The sequence below is a fragment of the Oryzias latipes genome, chromosome 6, assembly GCF_002234675.1.
Source record: "Oryzias latipes chromosome 6, ASM223467v1".
NCBI lineage: Eukaryota > Metazoa > Chordata > Actinopteri > Beloniformes > Adrianichthyidae > Oryzias > Oryzias latipes.
This window is the reverse complement of record NC_019864.2, coordinates 27,431,424-27,455,011: the sequence shown is the minus strand read 5'-3', so window position 1 is coordinate 27,455,011 and position 23,588 is coordinate 27,431,424. Positions and strand designations below refer to the sequence as shown.

The window sequence follows — 23,588 nt, the reverse complement described above, 5'->3', positions numbered from 1 at the left end:
GTTAACACATTTTTAAACTTTACATCAAATCTTAAATTCTTTTAATGTAAACTAAATTATAAAAAATAAAACTCCAAATAAATTTGCAGTAAATACACATTAACTGCTTTATTGTATTTGGGAATGAGCAACTGAGTTACAAATCTTTGTGTACATCTATAACGAGGCAGTAAAACAAACTCGGGTTTGAGAACCAATTGAAGCAGACAGTTAATCTGTGTTCAGATCAACAGGCTATCACAAATAATGAAGCTATCATGCTTTATTGAAAACCAAAGTCCAATGTTTTTACATTTGTTTTATACATTTAAAGCAAAAACAAAGATGCGAGGAGAAAAGGGAAATTGATCAGCGGCTCAGATGGTCGGGATCAAAGATTAGGAGAGGTTTCCCATCATCGCCTCTGGTTCAATCCTGCGAGGTTCTTCAGCTGGAAGACAAAAGTCATGCATCTTCACTATAAATCCACAAAGGGAACAATCTTACAGTTGTCATGCACAGCTAGGGAATTTGAAAAGATTTTTACAGAACCCCTAAGGCAGAAGCAAATATTTTTGATGCGGTTTTACATACAATTATGCAATATGATGGTATTTTTTTTACTACCATTATCATCTTTGTGACAAAATAACTGACATTTACTGTATGGGAATTTAGCACTCTGAATACAATAGAATTTATTTTGTTTCATATATTCACAGCAAAACTGTCTCTTAAATAAGAAATGAACTTGTTCATGAAAAGAAATTTTTATAAATCAGTGGAGATTAAAAAAACTCAGCTAAAAAAAGCAACATGAAATATAAAATGGCTATTGATGTTTTATCATCATTTAACTAATATGCTGATGCCGATGAACTTGGCTCTGTTCAGAGTTTGCAAGACAAAAATTTTGAAAGACGGGATTTCAACTATTATTGAACAAGAGCAGCTTGATAAATGTTTGAATGGATTGATTATTTAACTAATATAATAATGAAATGTAACATTCCATTTTTCTTGAGCTAACATTGTGAGAAAAGTGAGCTAGCTTATAAGGACAAAGTTAATTTTCCATTATTTTTTACCACAAACCCAGCCTTTATTCTGAAATACTGGATGACTTATTTTCGACTCTTCAATTTCTTTTCCTCTCTTAATTTCTTTTCTCTCCTTTTTTGGCATCCTGATTTTTGAGGGAGGTCTTGTTTTCTACCTCACTCACACACTGTGGCCCCGTCTGTCACAAACTGCATGCCTGGAAGTTCAATCCAGCCGGGCTGAACCATTTTAAAGTAAACATGGGGTGTGGAACTGCTGGCGATGATGCTTCCGAAATAAAAAAAAAATATTGTTACAATGACATTGAAAATAAAATATTTGTAATTTTATACTGGTTAATGACTTCCACTTTATAATTTCATCATTGTTAGGGGGCTCTATGACCCCCCCTTTGTATGCAACAACTGCAAGCTTTTTCAAAATGCATTTTTTGCTCCCGATACACCATGGTTTAAATTAAGAAAAACTCAGAAAAGTAATTTTACGCTTAGTTTTCTTTATATATATATATCCTCCATCATCAGGAAAAAGCTACAAGAATATGTGAAAAACACCAAAAACACAGTTTAATCTCCATGAAGAGCTATGATATGTTTGAATACAGCTCTATATGTTAGCAGCTGTTGTAGCTGCTTGAATGAGTCAGGGGTATGAGGTCGTTTCCATCACTCAATCTTGGATTTTGTAACTGAATGAAGATCTGCACGGCCACAAGTCAGCAACATAGATCAATAATTTCCAACTGATATTTATCACATAAATCTTTTAAGGAAAACAGGAAAGAAGAATTTTCACGACAGCTTTTTTTTTTTTAAATGTATATTCGGATTAACTTAAATTTAAGAAAACAGTAAAAAGCCACAGTTGGGACAAAAAGGTAAAGATCACACATTTATGAAAATAAAAAAAAACAACAGATGTGAAGAAAAACTCACAGTTACAGCAGCTCCCATGAGGCCCTGCACCACTGCTTCACCCGTCGACTGCACCTACATGACAGCGAGATCCACATACGTTAAAACGCCTTCTATTATGGTCTGGTGACCGCTCAATTCTGATTGGCTGTAGGAACAAGTTCCGGTCAAATAGCCTGAATCTTCTGCATTTTTGCATTGGTCTAACCACCAGTCGGTAACAGCAGTAGGAGTGATCTAAGAAACTCTACTTGTGGATTTTGTTTCTTTGAAACAAACTTTTGGTTCATCGCCTGGACAAAAACAACGCTAAGACTCGAACTTTCCCTCTGAAATGATGCTTTACATCACTTAACACAACTTTTTGATCATATACCACTTTCCTCCGCTGCAGCAGAGCGAGGTTGGTGCAGGCTTGGGTAGTCGTTACCATGACAACGCATCATACCAAGTGTCAAAAAGTCGACTCTGTGATGAACGAGTAAAACGTTAAAAAAAACAAAAACAAAAAAAAAGACAACAACAAAGTACTAGATAAAAGTACTAACAATTGATTTAACAGGTCTTTTTTTTTTCTTAAGGGACAATATTGTGTCCGTCAGAACACTTCAACCTCTCGCTTATGCCAAAGCCATCACCTGTTTGGCTGTGGTTGCCATGTTGACCACATCCTGGATCCGGTTATCGAGGAACGCCCAAGTGTCCTGAAAGTCTGGAGAAGAATCTTGAACCATGACGAGCTCCGTTGTGTTATAGATGCCGGTCAGCACCGCCCGCTTTGTGTACCAGTTCATCTGCAAACAGGAAAATTCAGTTTGTTAACATCTAAAAAAAAAAAGACAAATGTATTACACAAAAGAGAAGAACATAAAAAGCAGCAGGTTGTGAGACGTGAGGAGGTGATTCGTCCAGTTTTCTGCTGTCGTGGAGCTTCTCTCTCAGCTGGACAACAACTGTGTTCATTTGATTTATGACCATGAAGAAAAAAATTTGTTTTGCTTTAAAATCTTTAGTGACACCTGGCAGAGAAGTGTTAAAATGTTGTGCAGCCATGACCTGAAACAGGACAAAACGCAGGTGAGGTGTGGGGAGTAACCTGGGAGGTAGCAGGTCGGACAGTGTGGGAGTGGTGATGAAAAGGAGACAGGAAGGTGTGAGGAGAAGAAGAAGGGGATGGAGGGTGACGGGACCCACTCACGTCTGTGGATCGGTCTCCGGCGTAGTACCAGATGTCGTCGACCAGGTTAGAAAGATGCTTCAGGCTGTCTGGGATGTTATGAGGAAGCAGCAGGATGCTCATGGCCTGAAGACACAGACAGGAAGTGGAAGGTCACATGTTCCTGCTGCCAGTCGTCACTGCAGCGTTTTTGTTTGTTGTTTTTTTTTACCTGCGGCCATGTTTCGATGTAGGGGATGTACATCCGCAGTCTAGTCTCAACGGCGTCTCTTAAGAACTCTGAGGTTTTCTTTTTTCTGAAACAAAGTTTATCAGTGAAACTTATCGAGTCTGAAAGAATATTACAAATATATGAAGCAAGAGACGGTAGGCATGAAGAAGGTTAATGACATATAGATTGTCGGGAAAACAGTGAGAAGCGATGTGGATCACATTAAAGGTTGTTTTAATGAGCCTGCATTCACTTGAATTTCAATGAGTTGCTGTGTCTCATTGTTGTGGTGTTATGGCATTGTTTTAGGAGAATTCATAAGTAACTTTTAGGATGACGTCACAGCAGCGCCGTCTTGCGTAATGAGACACAGAAAAGCATGTAAGAAGCGTTTTACTGGATTTAAAATAAATGTAACAAGTAAACAGTTGGACCCTTTTTTCTGTTTGATAACACGACAATCATTGCTTTATATTTGTCCGCGGCTCACCTGTTGCTACATTCCTACTCTGTTTACGTCTGCGACGGGGATCGATTTGGTCCAGGTGTTTTCGCTCGGAGCACAGCTTGTATTCAGATTCAGGACTTTCGAAATGAACCGAAAATGAACCGAGACGACCTTGAAAGATGGGTTCGAGAGCGGTTCCTGGTCCCGGACCTGGGTGTATTCAGACTGAAACTTTGTTTCGGAATAATGGGGGAAACAAACTCTGGTTCACTTAAAGCGAACCAGCCAAATTAGTTGGTGGTGTCTTATTCTGGTTTACTCATCTTTAATGTGTTTTTATCTGTATTTTATGCCCTTTGTAATTGTATGCTGCTATTTTACTAATTTGCTCTTTTATTGTCTCTTCTTAATGTGAAGCCCTTTGGTCTCCTGACGGTGTTGTAAAGTCCTACATAAATAAAGATCTATCTGAATCGGGAGCTCCTGCTCAGCAAACAGGGGTAGTGGGGCAGGGGGGCGTGGACGTGCGTGCCCACAGGACGTACTCAGCCTGACCCAGCTGGACCTGGTTGTGTTGCTCGGCCAGGATCTCCGTCAGCTTCGTGTTGCAGTCGGCAATGAAGTGCAGAACCAACTCCCCAGATCCGTTGATGAACATACCGGTGGAGGCGGAAGACAAACCCAGAGACTGAAACCAACACAACGGTTGCCTTTTATTATCTTTGTCTCATATTTCAACATGTGTGATAAAAGTGACGGTGAAGGTTTTTTTTCACACAGTTTAAACGTGACAAATTAGCAAAAGAAATCAGGAGTTTTTTCTCCAACACACCCAGCTCTCACTATGGAAGTTGAGAGATAAAAGCTAAGACTGATCCATCATAAAACTCACCTCGGCGCCGGCAGCGATGGCCTCCATGGACCAGCCGTGCAGCGGAACAAACTCCAGAGCAGCGGTCAGGATCCGAGCCTGCAGCTGCTCCTCTGATTCGTACTCCTCATCCTGGTATTCACTTTGGCCGTCAGCGCTTCAGAAGCACAAGTACGAGATTATCTTCTTATTTTTTTGCAGCAGAAAGAGCATCTTCAATAACTTCAGACGTTCCTCCCAAAGCAACCTGACCGCCTGAAGTGCTGTCTGCAGACTGACCTGGAGCTGGTCCCCTCTGCCGCAGGATCAGAGTGATGCTGGCCGGCCGTGTCCTGTTGAGCCGAGTGAGCCTGGTAGTGCTCATGGTAGCTTGTGGATGATGATGAAGACGAGGAGGAAGACGCTTTGTCAGATTTGGACTCATCCTGCAGTCTCAGAGCTGCACAGTAGAAGCCTCTCCTCAGACGGCAGAACTGAGGGTTTGTAGCCGTGGGAGCAGCCAATACTGTGGAAAGAGGAGGGTTGGATCAACCTTTAAAACATTCACGTTGGGTCGTTTGATCCCAAAATTCCCACCTCCAAGCTCGATATGCCAACTTTAAGGTCGTCACATAAACCATGAATCCAATTTTAAACACCTATTCACATTTCCTTAGATGAAAATCATGTTTTAAACAAGTTATTGTTAAATTTTTCTGATGATGGAGGACATGTATAGAGAAAATTAATCTCAAAATTACTCTATTTCTTTATTCAAATCATTGTGAATCAGGAGCAGATGAAAAGATGCTGTTTGAAAAAGAGCTTATTTGTGACGTAGAAAGCTGGATTGCTCAGATTTTGCTTGCCATGAGGTTGGGATTGTGGGGGGCTGCTAGCGGGAAAATGCGTAAGCAGATGGGTGACAGGAAGTGGGGGTGGGCTGCTGCGCACCATCAGTCCCCACCCACAACTCAGAGGTGAATTTCCACAGAACTCCTGCCGCTCTGCATAAACTATGTCCTAGAAAACGAGACGGCATCATCAGGATTAAAGGACCACTGCGAAAACAGATTAAAAAAACATCGGAGTGCGTCTTTAAGACTTTCCTTCTTGTTTTTAATCTTTTAATAAGCAAAAATTATTTGTTTTATTTATTTATTTGACTGCTGGACCATAATATTGAGTTACAAACCTTTTTTGCTCTACGCTCCCTCCAGAAGGACAAATACTAAGCAGAACTTTGGTAAAAGTCTGACCGATTCTGATTGTTCAGTTTATTTATTACGTTTAAACCGCAATTTATCTTATGCTGCACAGCAATGGTTAGCAGCCGTCCAGATAGACTTTTTCTACTGGATCATAAACCAATGAATTCAAGGTTCATGTTCAAGTTAACAGCAAAGGAAAGTACGATAAAAGGATTACAGCTCAACAATGTAGACCTGGGGTATAACAAGAGAAAATGCCATTTTTGTCTTTGGCTGTCTAAACTCTTTAGGAGTACATTAACTGCACTGGGATGGCCCTGTTTGGCACAGGAAGTCTTTTAATTTGAAAGGAAATCATATGTGCTTCTGTCAAAAATAAAAAATAAAATATTTCACATTTTGAAAAAGTTCCAGTTTCTCTTTATACTTCTAATTTTATGTATTTATTTTTATTTAAGGCAAAAAATAAATATAATTCATGCAAAGCAGTATTAAATTTTCCTCAAGGATAAAATAAAACTTTGTGGCTTTCTACTTGATTTTGGTCTGTAAAAAAAAAAGTAAAAAAAAAAAAAAAAAAACAGGCCCAAATTTTCTCACAATACTTTCTATTTGTTCTTGTTGTTCATAAATATCTTTAACTTCCTTTCATAAAAATAAAGATTGCAAGCCTCCAATGGCATTCTGCTGTTTGTTTTGTATTGGTTTAGCCCACCTGTTTGTTTAACTATAAATGACTTTCATCTCCTGTTGAAACAAAGAAAAATGCAGCTGGAACTGTCTGTAATTACAGACATGGTTGGTAACCGTATAACCATTTTTAAAATTAGGCGTGTGTTTCACAGAACATGCCATTACATTAAAGGGGAAAACAGAACTAAGCTATATTTAGTAGAAACACTGACGTCTTGTGTAAGAGCAGACCCACACGCCCCCCAGCTGCAGGAACTCACATGTTTAGAAAGCAAAGCAAGTCAAAACTGTTAAATATAATACATCAACCACATTAATACTTTATATACTATAATCAACCTACTTATTTTTAAAATTAAAGCCCACCGCATGGCAGGTATTTCTGTCCTTCATAATCACCTAGTGACTTTCGCTCAGGTTGCTAACGTCAACAACACCGGCTGCTTTCCAAACAGTGAGGCTAAACACAAAAATAATTACCGGTGAATTACTTAGCGCAAAATATCTGTGGATAGGAAGCAATAACGACACACCAGAGAGCCAGTCTTACCGCCTCCCAGCCCTCGTAGAGCCCCCGCTGCCCGCAGACCTCTCAGCAGGGTCGCCATGTCCAGCAACACGGAGAGTCTCCGCGCTACGTCACTTTTCGGCGACTCAGCCTGATACCGGAAGTTGACATACATGTAGACGACATTGGAAAAAATAAGAGTCTTTTTTTTCAGGTTCGATTTCTTTTAAACTTACAAAAAGTGGTTGGATATATATATACTTATTTTATATATATAAATTACAAATCCAGAGGACAAATGTGAATTCCAATTGGTAGAGATGGGCATTTATGAGTTTTATTCAATCAGTTCCATGAGTGATTTGAAGTAAAATGTACTTTGATTTGTTTTGGGTCACATTGTTTACTTGAGTTAATCTCTGATAATAAAAAAAATGAATATACATCCCAGTTTTCTACATTACACATATGTGAATATAATTTTTGCCAGCGTAGTTTAGTTTTGGGTGTACAAACATCAAGGCTTTACCATGTTGGAAGATTGTTAAAAAGTCAGGGATGTTCCCTGTCAATTACAATAAAAATGTGGTGAGAAAAAACAATATTTATTTACACACAAAAAGATCGTAAGTATTTAAAAAAATAGAAGAGGCTTCAGTAAAAGAAAACAAAGGTTTAAATGTCAGTTTTCTGTATTATAGAAAATAAAAGCATATCGCACGTAAGCAAAATTTTACATTGATTTGATTTTTGATTTGAAATGGTTTATTTCAAGCAATTAAGTAGAAATAATACACAACAGCAATATAAACATCAGTTATACATTCATACAGTAACTAATCAAACTTAGGATAATTAGACATATTAATAAATATTGCTTGAAAGGGAGTGGGAGGAAGCGAACTTATATAATCCCACCCCGATTATACTGTAACCATTTTATTACATGATTTATCAATATCCGGTTCCCAGTTTTTATCAGACAGAATTAAAAATCATAAGATATCGATAGAATGACATTATTCATCCTTACTTGCTGTTCCACATCGTCCAGTCTTTTCTCCAGAATCTCGACCTGGTTTTCTCGCTGCTCGTTTTGAGCCCGAAATCTTCGGAACTCTTCCATCATAACCCAGAGTGGCGTTAGCTTAGCCGACACTTGTTCCATAAAACTTTTCAGCGTTTCTTGAATAATGTCAAGAGTCTTCTTGAGGTCGTCATATTCCTGGGGTTTCTTCGGGGGCATGGTCAGCTCTCTTTTTTGAAAATCAACCTTTTAAGTAATTTGAAGATAGTTGTATTCGCAGAGAGGCACGCCACGCGTCCTGCCGTGTAACCCGGAACCGGGGCTTACCAAACATTAAATGCGTCAATACCACTGTCCTCAAAGGGCCAGATATGACTTATACATGTAACCAAATGTAATTAAAAATAAATGTAACTACTTCTTAATGTTAATTAACTAATTATTTATTTATCATAACTTTTTAAAGAGACAATTGCAGTTGCATAGAAAACACATGATTGCTTGTTACTCTGGCATTAATGAGCGGCCTTGGTCGCCTTTCAGGCAGACTACTCTAGCAGTGTTTTACTCGGTTACTCCCCTACGGCGGTTCAGTTAATCAACTCACCTGTTCAGTGTCCTATTTAAGTCCAGGTGTGCAGTTGTTCACTCTCTTTCTTTACCGAAAGCGCTGCGTTCGTCGCCCCACCCTCCACCCCGGCTTCCACCTGTGAGCTCCGTTAGGGGTAGTTATTACACAAAGGTTTTATGGAAATCTTGTCTCATGGAATTGCACGGAGCCATATGCCAAACTAAAAGAATGTGACAATAAATATTTTTTACTGCATGAGTTGTTTGACTGAAATCCTTTAAATTTGATTTTGTCAGGTTAGGTTATATGGAAAGTGTTTAAGTCCTAATGTATAGTAGCCCAATCCGATCTTTCAAGTCAGATTCACCCTAGATATGAATAAATACACATCAGTTTTTATTTTAATTTTAAGAAATTAAAAACCTTCATGCTCTCGCGGGCCACATAAAATGACATGGCGGGCCACATTTGGCCTTGAGTTTGACAAATGTGCCATAGACTGTAAAAACAATGGACGTATCGAGGTGTGATGTCACCCATAGAAGATGCCATGTTCCACCTCTCGCAAAATGAGGCCAAATCCCTCACCATTGCTTCCTGATATGGGCGCTGCCATGTTGAAACCAGTCAACAGTGATTGGTCCTCGTCACTCTGAGTCATTGTATCTATGGCAACTACTGTCACCAAACAGGAGTGAGCTTATTGTGAGTCCCACCTCTATCCACCCCTCTACATCTTGGACACTGCTTTTCCATTAATGATAAAATTTCTCAAATTGGATTTGTAACAATAAATTCATCTAATGGAAACATGTCGATGGCGAAAACACTTGCATTTATCGTAAAAAATGTTTGTGCTTGGAGGAGGTGGTTTTTGAGGCATATCGAAATGGACATATTTCGCAAAACTGCAATGGACATACTTTTTGTAGTCTATGATCAATTCAATCCTTGTTGCAAAATGACTACAAAAAAGGCTATAAATTTTATCTTATTATCTTGCACTATCACAATTTTTCTTTTTTTTTGTAAGTTTTTGTGTCATTTTTTTAAGTATCAAACTTCAGATAAGCAGTGCTCTAACTAATACTCAGTATTGTATGAAATGCTTTTCAACCTGTTACCATTACTTTTTGGTTTTACCTGTCACATTTGCAGTAACGTCATTCTTCCTGGCCATTGGACTGTTTCACATTTTATTTTGAAAATATAAATCGGAAACTTGCTTCTGACGTCATTAACTCGACTTCGTAACTGTCGACAGGACAGCAGGTGAGTTACGTTTGTGTCCCGGTAAACAATCCTTTAAATGTCTGTGTTATGTTACTTTTGGTGCTTTAATTACAGTGTTACAACAGAAATGCAACATTAAAGTGTTTCATTCGCGCGGAAGCGTTTCCGGGTTCTAACAGTAGATAAATATATTTTTTAAATGTCTCTAGTAATTTAGTTTCTTTCTGCGTCATTGTTTTCTCTTCTTTAATAATTAGCGACTAACTAGCGCATTTTGCTGTCAGAAATCTAATCAATTTTTAGGCACTTTAATTTATTTTTATCAGCAGAATGAAATAAAATAATTTTCTGGATCGTTTCTTTGTTCGGGGTCTTGCTACAGTTTTGTTTACCTTAGTTTGTAACAAAAGCACTGAGCGTGTTAAAAAGAAAATAAAAAAAAATAGAATTGTGTTTTCTAAAACTGCTTCCTTTAAACTTGATATAATAATTCTACAATAAGATGACTTCCAGCTAAAGTTTAAATTTATCTAAGTAATTAATAGGAAATCTAAATACTTTTTTCTGTTTTCATAACTTTTGCAAATATATATAAACTGCTTTGATGAGTTCAATTAAAGCAGAGCTACTGTTTACATACTCGGGGCGTGTTAACATTATAACACAGCTTTTTATAATGTACATTTTGGCAAAATCTCAGTATAAAGTCATCAACTGTCCAGGAATTGTATTTCTAAGGCAACTTGGTAACTGGATCTAATTGCAGTTTTCTTTGACTTTGGCAGATCGGCAACCTGTTATTTCCTCTCCTAGTATTATAACTTTGTTGCTGCATAAATACCACCTTCCTTGCTTTGTATTGTTTGCCGCTTTGCAGTTTAAGTTGCTGGAATTTAATGGGCAAACATCAGTAATCGTCACTTGCAGCCCGCATGTACCATCCTGTCTGTCGATGGAGAAGTCCTCCTTCTTTCTCCAGGAAGCTGCAAATAAGCTGAAGTTTGTCTTGCATTGCATTCCTTTTTAAGTCAGCGATGGCCGACCTTGGCATGAAAGCGGGAGACAAAGTCCTGCTGGTGTGGGCACAGCCGTCAACGCCTGCCGCCTTGAAACCGTACGCAGAGGAACTGGGAGCTGCTGTTGGTGCAGATGGAAAAGTTTCTGTGGAAAACATGGAGAGACTGGTGCTTTGTGAGTTATTCTAAAAAAAAAGAATGGATTTTTTTTCATGAACAGAATCATTTGTGCTTGAGAAAATCATGGAGAGCATCAGAGTTTAACATGAATGGTTTGTTTTATCAGACTAACATTTGTTGTACTTGAGGAAACGCCTCTGACAGAAATCCTCTCGCCTTCTCAGCTGCTCACCCTGTGTCCACCTATGACTGGGTGCTCTCCTGCCTTCTGACTGACAGCTCTTCCACCCATAGTCCAGAAGCTCTAGCAGAGATGATCAGAGTTCTAAAACCCGGTGGGAGTTTGGTCCTGGAAGAGCCAGTTACGGGTAAGAGACCCACTTTTAGGGGTTTAAAAGAAGACCAGATGGGTGAAGAGTTCAGTGTTTTCCCTGCAGCTGCTGCAGAATCTCCTCCCGTTCTCCACATGAGTTTGGTGATTATGATCAAAGATGGAAGTCTGCATTTATGCCAGAGGCTGCTTTCAGTTTTGGTTGTTTTTACACTTTAATCAAAGTTAAACTGACATGAAACTTTTTACATTTTAGGACGAGGTATTATTATTTTAAAGCTGCACATCTGAGCAAATTGTGTCCTGATTCAGTTCATATCTCTTGTTAGATTCAGACACTCAAACCAGTGGAGATCAGAAAAAAGGCGTTAAAAGCCAGGATTGTGTTTTTTCCTTTTCCGTTTGTGTTGCAGCCACAGAAGCACAGAGCGTGAGAACGGCAGAGAAGCTGGTGTCGGCGCTGAAACTGTCTGGCTTCATGTCAATAACAGAGGTGATGGCATTCACACATTTTGGACTCACAGCGTTCGTCTGCGAGGGTGTGATGACTTTTTCAAACTTCAGTTGGTTCACTGCAACTCAGTTAAACGTGTTTTTTTCATTCAACTCAAAGGAAAATTATTTGTTATGGTTTCAAACAATTGTTTAGGTCTAAAAGTTTTTTAAAGAACATGATCTTCATCACAGATATAACAAAGTTTTAGCTGTAAGTAATCATTGAAAAATATTCTCATAGTTCTTAACATTAAGTAATTCATAGTGAAGAATTTTTATTATTCAAAACATTTTGACGCTGATGAAATGTTAAAATATATCTAAAGTTAAGTTAGTTTGAATCTAGATCCTACTTTTTTGTGTACTTTAATATTTCACATTTTCCTCGTCTTTCTTTCCTTTCAGGTCAGTAAATCGGAGCTCACTCCCGCCGCACTGAGCTCTCTCAGGGAGACCACTGGTTACCAAGGAGACGCCCTGTCTCGAGTGCGGATCAAGGCCTGTAAACCCAACTATGAGGTGGGGTCGTCCAGCCAGATCAAACTGTCCTTCGGGAAGAAGACGGCAAACTCGGGTCTGTTTCTAAAAGCTATGCTCTTCATCTTCTCTGAAATTTAGATCTAATAACATCAACATCAAAAGGGAAATTATGTTTATTATTTTCAGTTTCATGACTAGTTCTTTTTTTCAATAACAAAAAATAATTTGAATGTCTCTGATTTAGAGAACAATTCGAAGGAAAAACCAAATGTTTTTGTTTGTTTTGTCTTCAGCAGAGAAACCTGCGCTGGACCCAAACACGGTGAAAATGTGGACGCTGTCAGCCAACGACATGAACGACGACGACGTGGTGAGTTCCAGCTGTAGGTCGGAGGTCAACTTCTGTCAGAGTACGGCTCTCTGATCCTCACCACATCACCGACCGCGACGTTGGAGACCTTTGGCAGTATTTCTGTTTTTTACTGACAAATGTGAATAATTCTTGGAGAAGTTTTGCTTTTAAAAGCTTGTTTTAATTGAAATTTCCAAACACATTTTTTTCTTTCAAGGTTTTGCTTCTCTCCTTAAATGCCTCTTTTACTCTCAGCTTTTGTGTTATTTTATCAACAGAAGATAAAAAAAGACAAAACTTCAAACTCCTTTCTACAGAGCCCATAACCTGACATATGGGGATAAAAAAATGAATGAAATCATTCCAAGAACTTTGATTTTATTACCACGAAAAAGTATTTAATTCCCTCAATATACTATTTCATTTGAACAAAGAAGTATTTAAAATGAAGCAAATCCTAACAGCTGCCTTTTCCCCCCTGCATGAACCAGATGTAGTTACTCGTCAGGTAGTCTCTTTTCCATTAAATCATAATAAAATGAATAAACACAAACCAACTCACGCCATAAGTCATTTAAAACACGGATGTGAATAATACTTTCATTTACAGCAGATACCATCACATATCTGTCTGTGTATATCTCATTACAATGCATGGAAGACACAGAGATCGATTTATTTAATTTTAAAAAGCTCTAAAAAAAGTACACGAAATCACGTCTCCATGTCTGGGTCCATGAGATCAAGACTCTTCCACTTCACTCCCACTGCAAAAGCTACCGTCTGTCGTAACTTCCGTGTCTCTGTGACCCACATTAGTTCTAGAGGGGAAAAATAAAAAACAAACAAACAAGTGGATCTATTTATTATTAATCGATGAAAACAGGAAGCCCGAGCTGGCTGCTGGCCCATCCCACAGTGGCTCCCATCTGCCGGCCAGCCAGATGCCGGCATAAGAAGCAAAGCTATGCCGTAGCTTTCAGTCCAGTTTCTACTTCTCTAACTGGAACTGCATGGAGTCAAATCTGACCCTGTTCCTGCTCTCCAGGATCTGCTGGACTCTGATGCTCTGCTGGATGAAGATGACTTGAAGAAGCCAGATCCAGCTTCTTTGAAAGCTTCAGGCTGCGGAGAGGAAGGCGCCAAGAAAAAGAAAGCCTGCAAGAACTGGTACTTCACTCGCTCTGCTTTCCGTGTTGTTCTTCTGTGCAAAATAAGTAAAATATTTATCGTAAAACATTTACAGTGTTCCCTCGCAGGAGTTATGTTCTAAAAATAAGGCGCGATGAGTGAAATCTACAAATTAGGATTATTTAGGGGGTAAAACTCTTCACTAATCAGTTTAGAGACTTTTCTCAGAAAGACATGAACATTTTCACATTTTCTCTCCCGTTTAGACTCTCAAAGTTCAAAACTTCATAGAAAATACATCCAGGATTATAGAATAAAAACAAAGGATTTATGTCTATTTGACATTCTGTACATGTGACACAGAGCAGTTTGGTTCAACAGGTCTACAGCCAATCAGGAGGCTGAACACAATGTGCTGTAAAATTGAAAAAGGAAGCGTTCAAAATTGCGCTGAAAAAATAAAATCTGTGAGAACGCAAAAGGTGAACTGTGATATAGCGAGAAAACACTGCAGTAAACATTTAGCTTTCTCTGCTAACTACTTTGTACTTTTAGCTCTTGTCTTTTTTAGCTCAGATCATGTTGGTTTTTTTGGATAAAAGTGTGTTTTGTGCAGCACGTGCGGCCTTGCAGAGGAGCTGGAGCAGGAGAGTAAAGGACAGCAGAAAGCTGACCTCCCAAAGTCTGCCTGTGGCAGCGTGAGTATCCTCTGCAGCCACACCAACCGTCTGCTCCTTTAGTCGCTGCAAACTGACCAGCGAACGGTTCCCATCCTCAGTGTTACCTGGGCGACGCCTTCCGGTGCGCCAGCTGCCCGTACCTGGGGATGCCGGCGTTCAAACCAGGAGAGAAGATTCTCCTCGACACCAACACGCTGACGGACGCTTGAGGTCGCGGCGTCGCCGCCTCTCCTCACCACATTCCTGTTTCCACAAAGTCTCCGCTAAGGTGACCCAGTCCACATTTAGAGACGGGATTTGTAAGTCTGCTTCATCCACATGAGGTCGGATCAGATCAGAAGTTTGCTCTGACCCATACGGATCCATGGAAGCAGGTTCAAAGCCGTCTGTTTCTTTGTATCTTTATGAAACATTAAATCCCATCTTTACTCACAGCAGCTGCATGTAACCTGGACTCGTGTTTCATTCACTACAATAGACTAAAGAGGGATTCATGTTGGTCTGTGAGCAGAGCTGCTGCTGATGGTTCCAGTCCTCCAGAGATGCTTTAGCTCCTCTGGTTGAAGCTTCACAAACGTCTCATGTTTTTCTACTGAGCACAAATCCAAGTTTGTAAATCGTGGAAAGGTTTCAGTTTTGGGAAGAATGAATCTCTTTTGTCTGTTTCTTTTCAGTAAATCACTATTTATAATATAGAAAATGTACATTTAGTCTTTAAGCTTTCAACTAAAGTGACTTAAATGTGAGGTAAATGGGTGTAATGGGATGGAAATTGAAGAAGAATTCTTCAAGCACTGAAAGAATTGTCATTATTGAGCACCAACCATAAATGTAATAAAACTAGAGGGAAACTTATATTTTATTTTTTAAACGCAGTTTTGCATTTTCAGTGGTGAGGAAAAATGTAAACTTTTTTTTCTCCCTTCAATAATAATTTTATTTTAAAACAAAAACATTAAAAAAAATATTATAAAATGCTTCTTAAAAATATTTGGTTTTATTGAAAATCTGAGGTAAATTAGTAATGAATCTATGCATGTTAAACTTTTATATAAATGATCAATTCAAGAAAATATTTAAAGGAATTATTTATTTTTCGTTTCAGAATGAAATCCAAATTTGATAAAAACATAAATATGAGCCAAAAAACCCACCAAAGTAAAATATTCAGACTTTCTGTCCATCACAGAGCACTGATGCTGAAGTCCATCTTGATGTCACCCGAGTCGGGTTCAAAGGTGAAGCTGTAAGAAACGGCGGCTCTGCCGTCACCTGAACTCTGCCATGGCGACCGCAGGAAATACACGGCCTGCTTCCTGTGCCGACTCCACTCACAGTCGCCCTGCAGATGAAGCACAGCTGATCAGGATTACAGCGAACGGGATGGAAATCAGATCAAAATCTGTTGGTTTTTAAAAAAAACAAAACACAAAGGTTTCAACAAATGAGCCACTTTTTAAAGTTCTTTTCTGAGTGTTTAGAAAAAGGAGGCTGAATACTGATGACAGGAATCAAAGACAGGTGGAAGCTTCCATCAGGCGCCTTTCAGGTCAACTTTTCTAGCGTTCGTCAACAACTGAACAAACTCGCCTAATGATGGCCCACAGTGGATCATTCCAACTCAAAAACGCACCCAGTACCTGGAGAAAAGGTATTTTTGAAACAGCGAGCGAGGATATTCTAAGGAAGTTTTGAAATTATTATGGGATGGCCACAGGACCCACAGCTTGGTGGCCATTTTGTGGCAAAGTGTTTAACATTTTCCCCACAGTCTGCGCAAAGAAAACTTTTTATTTCCCCCTGAGCGATCTGCATAAAGCATGTCTATAACCACCACCGAAGTTTACTTGACCTTTGACCCAGGAGGGAGGCCGCCATTTTGAATTTTCTCCCAATTTTTTTTTACCTTTAGTACCAGCTTCAAGTTTTAACGGCGTTAGCGCGCCGTTAGGCTCGCAAAAGTTGCGTCCCTCTGTTAATGCAGTTTTTTTACCAAAATATTGTAAAAATGTAAAACATGAGTCGTTGGCTCAAGCTGAACAATTTAACAAAACGATATGAACTTATTAGGAAATAATGTGGGCGTGGTTAACAAAACGCCGCCGCTGCCATGGACATCAAAACATTTCATTTTGCCTATTCTCCTAAAAATTCCATAGATCTGTTCATCACCCCAAGACAAACAAAAACATAAAATACAATGGTTGGAGATGAAACCAAATAAAACAAACCTGTTCACTGATTGGTGCAGTTAGACCTGTGCTGACAGTGATGTCATCAGTCAGTTGATACTCCATCCACAACGCAACTCCTTGGCAACAACCGGTCCTAAAACAGACAGACAGTCGCCTGAAGCCTCGCCTCCACGGGGTCCGGCACACAAACAAAAGAGGCGGTACCTGATCAGAGGCAGTGAACCCTGGCAACTGATTGGCTGGCTGGGGACACACTGAGTGAAGTCGAATGTCATGGCGGTGGCGGACTGAGTCAGAGCTCGGCATGGATACTCCCATAAGGGGTGAGGCTCCGCCTCCCGGGACTCCCTGAAGTCCAGAGAGCGCTGCGGGTCAGAGGAGGGCAGGTGAGTCCAGGTGAGTCTAGATTTTAGCATCAGGAAGAACAGTTTACGGAGAAAAGAAGCTTCAGGGTGAGAGAAAAAAATATTCTTTCAAGAACATTTTTGTGGAAACTTTGTGTTTTTATGTGTATTTTAGTGAAAGTCCAACCTCTTTAGGAGTCATTTTGTGTTTTTACCTGAACCATCTCATCCATGGGAGTGACATCGAAACCTTCACAACGACCACAACGTGCTCGAATCCTCCACAAGTCCTGAGAAAAAGAAAAAAAAATGTAAACAAAAGCAACTGAGAGCCTCGTGTACCGGCCGAAGCAGCCAGGAGTTTTACAAAAAGAACTGAGGCTTCATGAGGCTTCATGACGTTTCATGATGTTGGATGAGGTTATTGGGAGGTTTCGTGCGGTCTCATTAAAACTGAATGAAAGCGACAGTTATAAATATTCTTAAAATAACAGTAGGACAAAACTATAAAAGATTACGTGTAGTAAAATAAGCTTGTAGTAAACACAAAATACAATTCCACATCAAAAGAAATACTACTAAATACCAACGCCTTATGCCGATTTAGAACAAATTGCCAAAGACTGACGAAGATTTTTTTGAACTTCCGCTAGGCCTACACAATAGATCGCAAATATATTGTTATCGTGATATCAAGCTGTGCAATACGCATATCGCAAAAGCTGAGAAGACGATTATCTAACCTGGAACTCCACAGCCACCACATGGAGGGAGGCGGAACAAGGCAGGATGGTGGCGTCGGGCCGCAAGAGGCCCGACAGGGCGGTGCGGCAGTACCAGAAGAACAGGGAGTGCCACGGTAAGAGGCTGGTGCTGAAGTACGGCTCACCCATCAAAACCGAGATCTGTGAGAGACGAGACACAGTCGGCTCAGGTTTCTGCTTTCATAATGGAGTCCAAAAGAAACGCATAGATTTATTTCGATGGAATTGAAAGCCTAAAAGCAGCAAATGAACCCGTCACGGCCTGTGATATGACCAACATCATAAATCAGAATCGCCCGCAGAGAAGTCTCCGCTTCACTGAACACACTTGTTCGTCTCCGAGGTCGTTTCTGGTCAAATGATCAGCTCGGATCTCCAGCAGCTCCACACCTCCCGTTATGGCGTTCGCCCCCAACACCTGCAGCAAGAACACGCTTCATCAGTTATTCATTCAAACACTTTTAATATTTAAAAAACAACTGCAGTAAACAGTTCTGTTTCTTATTGTTTGTGCTGCAGTAAACTTTTTTTCTTTCTGTCTGAGTCATCGTCACACGCCGGCAGAGGACAAACTGTAGACAAACTTCTGATCATTGAGGACACATTTAAAGAAAATTAAAACTGCATTTCTGAGTATCAGAATCAGCAGCAGACAAAAAAAATACTATTTGGAAAAAAAGAGCCTATTGGTTACATAGAAAATATGCTGAGCAGGCCACAGGCTCCCCACTCTAAGCAACGGGATGGGGAAGTGGGGGCGGGGTTGCTCCACGCCAACAGTCTCGTCCACTACTCAGAGGTGAATTTGTAATGAACTACTGCCTTAAAATAACCTAAAAAAATGACACAGGTTTTTGGGGATCTTGGCTAGAAACTGCATAATCAAAATAAAAAAAACACTGGAAACACTTTGAAAATAGAGCACAAGGTGATTTTGAGGGACTTCTATGAGGGACTCACCTGCTCAATCAATTGTTTGGACATTCTGGAGTTTTCCAAGCTGTAGACCTGAGACACAAAAGCACAACAGTTAAATAATCGACAACGTACGACAACAATTTTGATGAAAACAAAGTTAAACTTAAAAATAAAAAGTAAAAGTAAAAGTAAGTACAAAAAGTAAAATTAATACATCTAAGGGCAGAGATTAATACTCAAATAAATAAGCTTGATCGTTTTTCTTGTTCGTCCAGCACTAATCAGCTTCAGTGGAAACAGCAGCAGCAGAAAACCGTTTCTAGGAACAGGCTGCATCTGAAAGACCCGCTCCCATTATCCATTTGAAAAGCTTCGCCTATCATTTTTTGGGATTTTTTTTATCTCATTTAAATGAAATACTCAGAACTACAATTTTGTGGTTATTTTTCACAAGAAACGAAAAATATGCCACAAAAACACGTTAAACAATTTTCATTGGAGCGGGTCTTTATTAAAACGATTTCAATGATGCGATGAAAGTGGTGGAAGCAGTACCTTCTTGGCTCCCAGCTTGTGAGCAAACACAGGAAGCAGACTTCCATCGCTGACGCTCAGACAGACGGCGTCCTCTTTCAGAACCTGGAGTCAACGCCACAGATTAAACATCAGAGCCGACCCGTGTGAACGTTGTGGTCCTGATCTTTTCTCACGCTGCGCAGAGCTTGGACGTAACTCTCCGTACGCCGCCCGTCGTTGAGTTCGCCGAACCGCGGCCGAGTCCAGACCAGGTGAGCCTGGCAGGTGCAGCTGGGTCGAGGGGGAGGAGCTTCAGTCTGCTGGTCCTGCCGGCTGAAGTTGTGAAGAAACATCAGATCAATGACAGAGAAAAACCAAACAAGTTACTGATTTAGTCTAAAAACTGAAATACCTGTGAGCCTGCAGGCTGTACCACAGACTGTAGTCGTCATGGCAGACCGTCAGACAAAGATCGTCCCCCTCCGTCACCTTACTCTCCTCAGGCAGGAAGTAGACACTCTGCATCCAGTGATCACGCCACTGAAACACAGAAATGTCCGTCATCATCTGAACCTGCAGGGATTTTAGCAGAAAGCAGCTGCAGACGCTGATCAGAGACTCACTGGCGCCCTCTTCTGATGAGGATACGTCCAGCTGGGCGCCATGGTGCACACAACGTCTCCTCGGGGATCCATATGGAGGTCCCACCACGACAGGACCACCTGACCTCTGCCGCTACACCGCGCCACAAACTGGGCGGAGTGGGACTGGAAGGCGCTGCTCACCGGTTTGCTGAAGTCCACGCTGGAGGCGGAGCAGGGAGGAGGGGCTTAACGGCGGCAGACGGGAAGCTGCCGAGCGGAACCCGACTTCCTGCTCACCTGAACATGGTGCAGAGAGGACTCAGCGGCTTGAAGCTGGCCGGGGACACCTGGCTCAGCTGGATGTCGCACACCGAGTGAGCGCCTGCGCAGCGGCTGACGGCAGGCGGCGGAAGCAGACGCACACCCTTCACCTCCATCGGCTGCAGCTGCGCCCAGCCCCACAGCAGCTCCGACTCCACCAGCTGGGCGTAGACGGTCGCTCTGTGAGGGACGGCCTCGCAGCCCTCCTACAGGAGAGGGAGCGCCAGGTTTGATTGACAGCTTCTCTCCGTTCAGGACTCAGACATCTTTGACGAGCTCACCTGAACCAGGTGTTGGTGAGCGTGCTCATAACTGGGCAGAGCTCCTTCACCGATAAGCTCCGTGTCAAAGAGCTCTGTGATCAGAAGGTTGGCCCTCGTCGGCATGTCTCCACCTGTTTGGAGGAGAAGATCTTATTGGCAGCAACACCTTCGAGCGTCATCTGTCAGACGCGTTTCAAATTAAAAAAAGGAAAAAAAGTAAGGATTTCTGAGAAACATCTTTGAAATCGGAAACCAAAGTTTAAACCTTTTTTTTTTTTCGTTCTGTATGGAACCCCTGAGAGTCCAACACTAGAAAAGCCAGCAGGTGCCTTTGTTGCTGCTGCCTCACCTGCTCCCACTGTGACGTCTGTGGAGTGTTTGTTGATTATCTTGATCTTGTCGGAAAAGCCGTTTCTCTCCACGATGCTCTGAGCTGCTTCTGCCATGGGCTTAAAAACCTGCAGCACAACACAACCTCATGCAGCGCAAAAACATTGCACAAAATACACTCTACAATGTGTAAGATACACACAGGACGAGTTTAATCATCTAATAATCCAGAGGTAATTGTGACATCAATGAAAACTGATCATATTTATTACTCCACAAAAACTAATATTCCTTTACGTTTCGTTAGTCAAATAAACCTGTTACAGCTTCTCCTTTTAATTATTATGGTTTAAAAACAGAATTCTCCTAAACTGTTCTCCACAAAGCCGGATCGTTTACAACTAAATCCGTACCTCCACAGCGTAGCAGAAGTCAGCTCCGGCAGTGACGGCCATCATGGACAGAAGGCCGGTTCCTGTCCCGATGTCCAGGACGATGACCTTCTCGCCACGAGCCTTCAGTCTCGCCACAGCCTCTCGGATTCCCTGATAATACTTCTCATTCTGAAAGAAATCCAACATTATTAAAATGTAAATAGACACTTTAACCCTGGAGAACCCAAGAACAGCAGCAATTAACAGGAACAACAAAAAATGTAAAACAAAAGAATTAAATAAAAAAAAGAACAAGTCAAATTTGACCTAGTGAGTCTCCAGGGTTGAATAATAGAAATAGATGTTATTTATGCAAAAAAATATATATATGTATATATTTAAATAGTTTGACTGACATTAAAGAAAATAGTTGAGTAAAATAATGTAAAAATAAAATTAAGATTCCATAAGTAGGAAAGTTAAAAAGCTTTTGTGGGAGAATGAATGTGTAAAGTTGTAAGGGCTGCCCAGAAAGGCTGTTTTTACTTCTGTGAAGAATCACATTATGCATGCAATTCTGCATGTTTTGGAAATGAATTCTGTCTTTTTGTTTAATATTTTCCTTAAAAAAAATATATATATACATTTTAAAAAAAAGTATTTTACAATTGATTCAGCTTCTTCAGCTGCTAGATTAGATTTGCACCCCTAGTGTTTAAATTAATACTTTAAAAATATTTTTTTAAAGAGAGAACTTCCAAGTGTTCTCACCCTGTCATGATCATGCAGCATATCAGCATAACAGGACCTGAAAAGAAACAAAAATACAGTTCAAATTCAAGAATTATATTTTTATTCATCGTGTTCTGAAAATGTCTTAGTTGTGGATTTTAATATTGTTTCTTTGAACATGGACACTGAAGGGGAGATGGCGCAGGAGCCGCCGTGGTCACCCCTCAGATACGCCTCTGCAAACTCTAAAAATAAATTTCTGACCAATCAGAAAACGAGCGCGCCAGAACGCACGCGATCAGTCGCCTTGAACCTTCCCTTTGATCTTTACTCCTGAGTCTGAACGGCCTACTCTCAGACACACGCGCTGTTACTGCGGTCACGTGCGTTAATAACGGCAGCGTCGCCCGCGTGCCGCCGCCTCGTGAGCCTACCGAGCGATCTCCTGGTGGTAGTCGTACTCCTCGCTCTCCTCCACCCAGTCCAGAGCTCCGGTGGTCGGGTTCGCTCTGCCGCAGAAGGTCTTCATGTCCTCCGCGATGGGCCTATCAATCCCAGTGAAAAACTAAACGGGATTATCGAGCCTGGGATCCAGACACTGTTGATTTTTCAGGGGGACATGTTGGCTCTCGACGTCAGAGCCTTCATAGATCACGTGACTGCCCACGTGATTGAAGTTACATTTCCATAAATGGAACTCCAAAAAAGCCGATATTTGTACACACACACACACACACATATATATATATATGTATATATATATGTATATATATATATATATATATATATATATATATATATATATATATATATATATATATATATATATACATACATATATGAAGATTTTACAAAATGCTCTAAAAGTTATATTTGTACGTAAATTCCCCGTTCTGCGAAGATGTTTCTTTATCTACACATTTATTTAGAAGAACTCACTTTCTGACCAAAAGTGAAACAGCTGCAGATTACTCTGTTTTGTCATGGAAACAACTAACGATTCTTTCTTTTTTAATATTTTACTTGCTACTACAGTTTAAATGTATTATACATCATATAAAGACATAGTGAAAAATCCTTTCTAGATAGAGGTTTATGTCTTACAAAGATGGTCTTTTAAACTTTAGCTTTTAAACTCACTTGAGGTGATTTCTGATGCGTTTTAATCAGTTTGTTCTATTATACCGGTAATTTGTCTTTATTGTTGCATAATAATAAATGCAAGCATAAAAATAAACCCTTTTGGGCAGCTCAGTTGACGGCAATCGTGGTCTGGATTAGAGAGGATGAGGAAGTAAAATGGTTTAAAGTGGAACAAGGTGAAACTAAAGGGGTGCGGCTGTCTACTCTTCCATTTACTGATCTAAAATCTGTCAACAAAATCAAAATTGGAAACAATTGGATCAAGCATACTTTAAAGATATGGACGGTAGTAAATAAAATGCTACTTGACACAGGGTCAATTTCCAGAGCAATGCCTATTGTCGGTAATATAGTCTTTCCGCCTTCAATGTGGGATCCCACCTTTAAGACATGGGCCACTAAAGGCCTTATAACTCTTAACCAGTTGTTCGATGGAACCGAACTTAAGTCCTTTTCACAGCTTCAAAGACAATTTGGTCTTCTACTGAATGATTTTTATAAATATCTACAAATCAGGCATTACGTCATGAAGAAACAAGGAGCGAGACAGAATCAATAAAACCCCAAACTGCATAGAAAAGTATTTTACTAAAATCGCAGAAAAAAACTTTCCGA

General features: G+C 40.3%; 3 protein-coding genes across 7 annotated transcripts; 1 reads left to right on the top strand and 2 right to left on the bottom strand.

The window, feature by feature from the left end:
- Positions 1–89: 89 nt before the first annotated feature.
- coq9 (coenzyme Q9) lies at positions 90–7,247 on the bottom strand. 2 transcript variants are annotated; one of them, XM_020704227.1, is made up of 9 exons: positions 7,096–7,247; positions 4,942–5,167; positions 4,684–4,819; positions 4,337–4,479; positions 3,344–3,428; positions 3,052–3,258; positions 2,594–2,749; positions 1,977–2,030; positions 90–430 (listed from the first exon to the last, which is right to left on the bottom strand). In XM_020704227.1, the coding sequence occupies exons 1-9, from the start codon at positions 7,226–7,228 to the stop codon at positions 395–397; spliced, it is 1,176 nt and encodes a 391-aa protein (XP_020559886.1). In that variant the 5' UTR covers positions 7,229–7,247; the 3' UTR covers positions 90–394. The 2 variants fall into 2 exon arrangements, with proteins under 2 accessions (XP_020559886.1, XP_004069858.1); XM_004069810.3 differs by having other exon boundaries at positions 3,154–3,258.
- A 2,610-nt stretch (positions 7,248–9,857) lies between these two features.
- On the top strand, positions 9,858–14,937 carry ciapin1 (cytokine induced apoptosis inhibitor 1). Of its 2 annotated transcripts, none has more exons than XM_011476439.3 (9): positions 9,858–9,923; positions 10,913–11,075; positions 11,245–11,388; positions 11,765–11,844; positions 12,252–12,420; positions 12,623–12,696; positions 13,727–13,848; positions 14,426–14,507; positions 14,588–14,937. In XM_011476439.3, exons 2-9 carry the CDS (start codon positions 10,919–10,921, stop codon positions 14,696–14,698), a joined length of 939 nt encoding a protein of 312 aa, XP_011474741.1. In that variant the 5' UTR covers positions 9,858–9,923; positions 10,913–10,918; the 3' UTR covers positions 14,699–14,937. The 2 variants fall into 2 exon arrangements, with proteins under 2 accessions (XP_011474741.1, XP_004069856.1); XM_004069808.4 differs by having other exon boundaries at positions 9,859–9,923; positions 12,620–12,696.
- A 623-nt stretch (positions 14,938–15,560) lies between these two features.
- Positions 15,561–22,481, bottom strand: prmt7 (protein arginine methyltransferase 7). Of its 3 annotated transcripts, none has more exons than XM_004069807.4 (17): positions 22,265–22,481; positions 21,870–21,906; positions 21,138–21,287; positions 20,744–20,852; positions 20,413–20,525; positions 20,108–20,337; positions 19,850–20,030; positions 19,639–19,766; positions 19,421–19,559; positions 19,266–19,349; positions 18,753–18,800; positions 18,121–18,210; positions 17,772–17,933; positions 17,244–17,318; positions 16,889–17,049; positions 16,721–16,817; positions 15,561–15,831 (listed from the first exon to the last, which is right to left on the bottom strand). In XM_004069807.4, exons 1-17 carry the CDS (start codon positions 22,357–22,359, stop codon positions 15,673–15,675), a joined length of 2,058 nt encoding a protein of 685 aa, XP_004069855.1. In that variant the 5' UTR covers positions 22,360–22,481; the 3' UTR covers positions 15,561–15,672. The 3 variants fall into 3 exon arrangements, with proteins under 3 accessions (XP_004069855.1, XP_020559885.1, XP_011474738.1); XM_020704226.1 differs by having other exon boundaries at positions 15,810–15,891; positions 22,265–22,463; XM_011476436.2 differs by lacking the exons at positions 15,561–15,831; positions 16,721–16,817 and having other exon boundaries at positions 16,972–17,086; positions 22,265–22,463.
- Between the last annotated feature and the right edge of the window lie 1,107 nt (positions 22,482–23,588).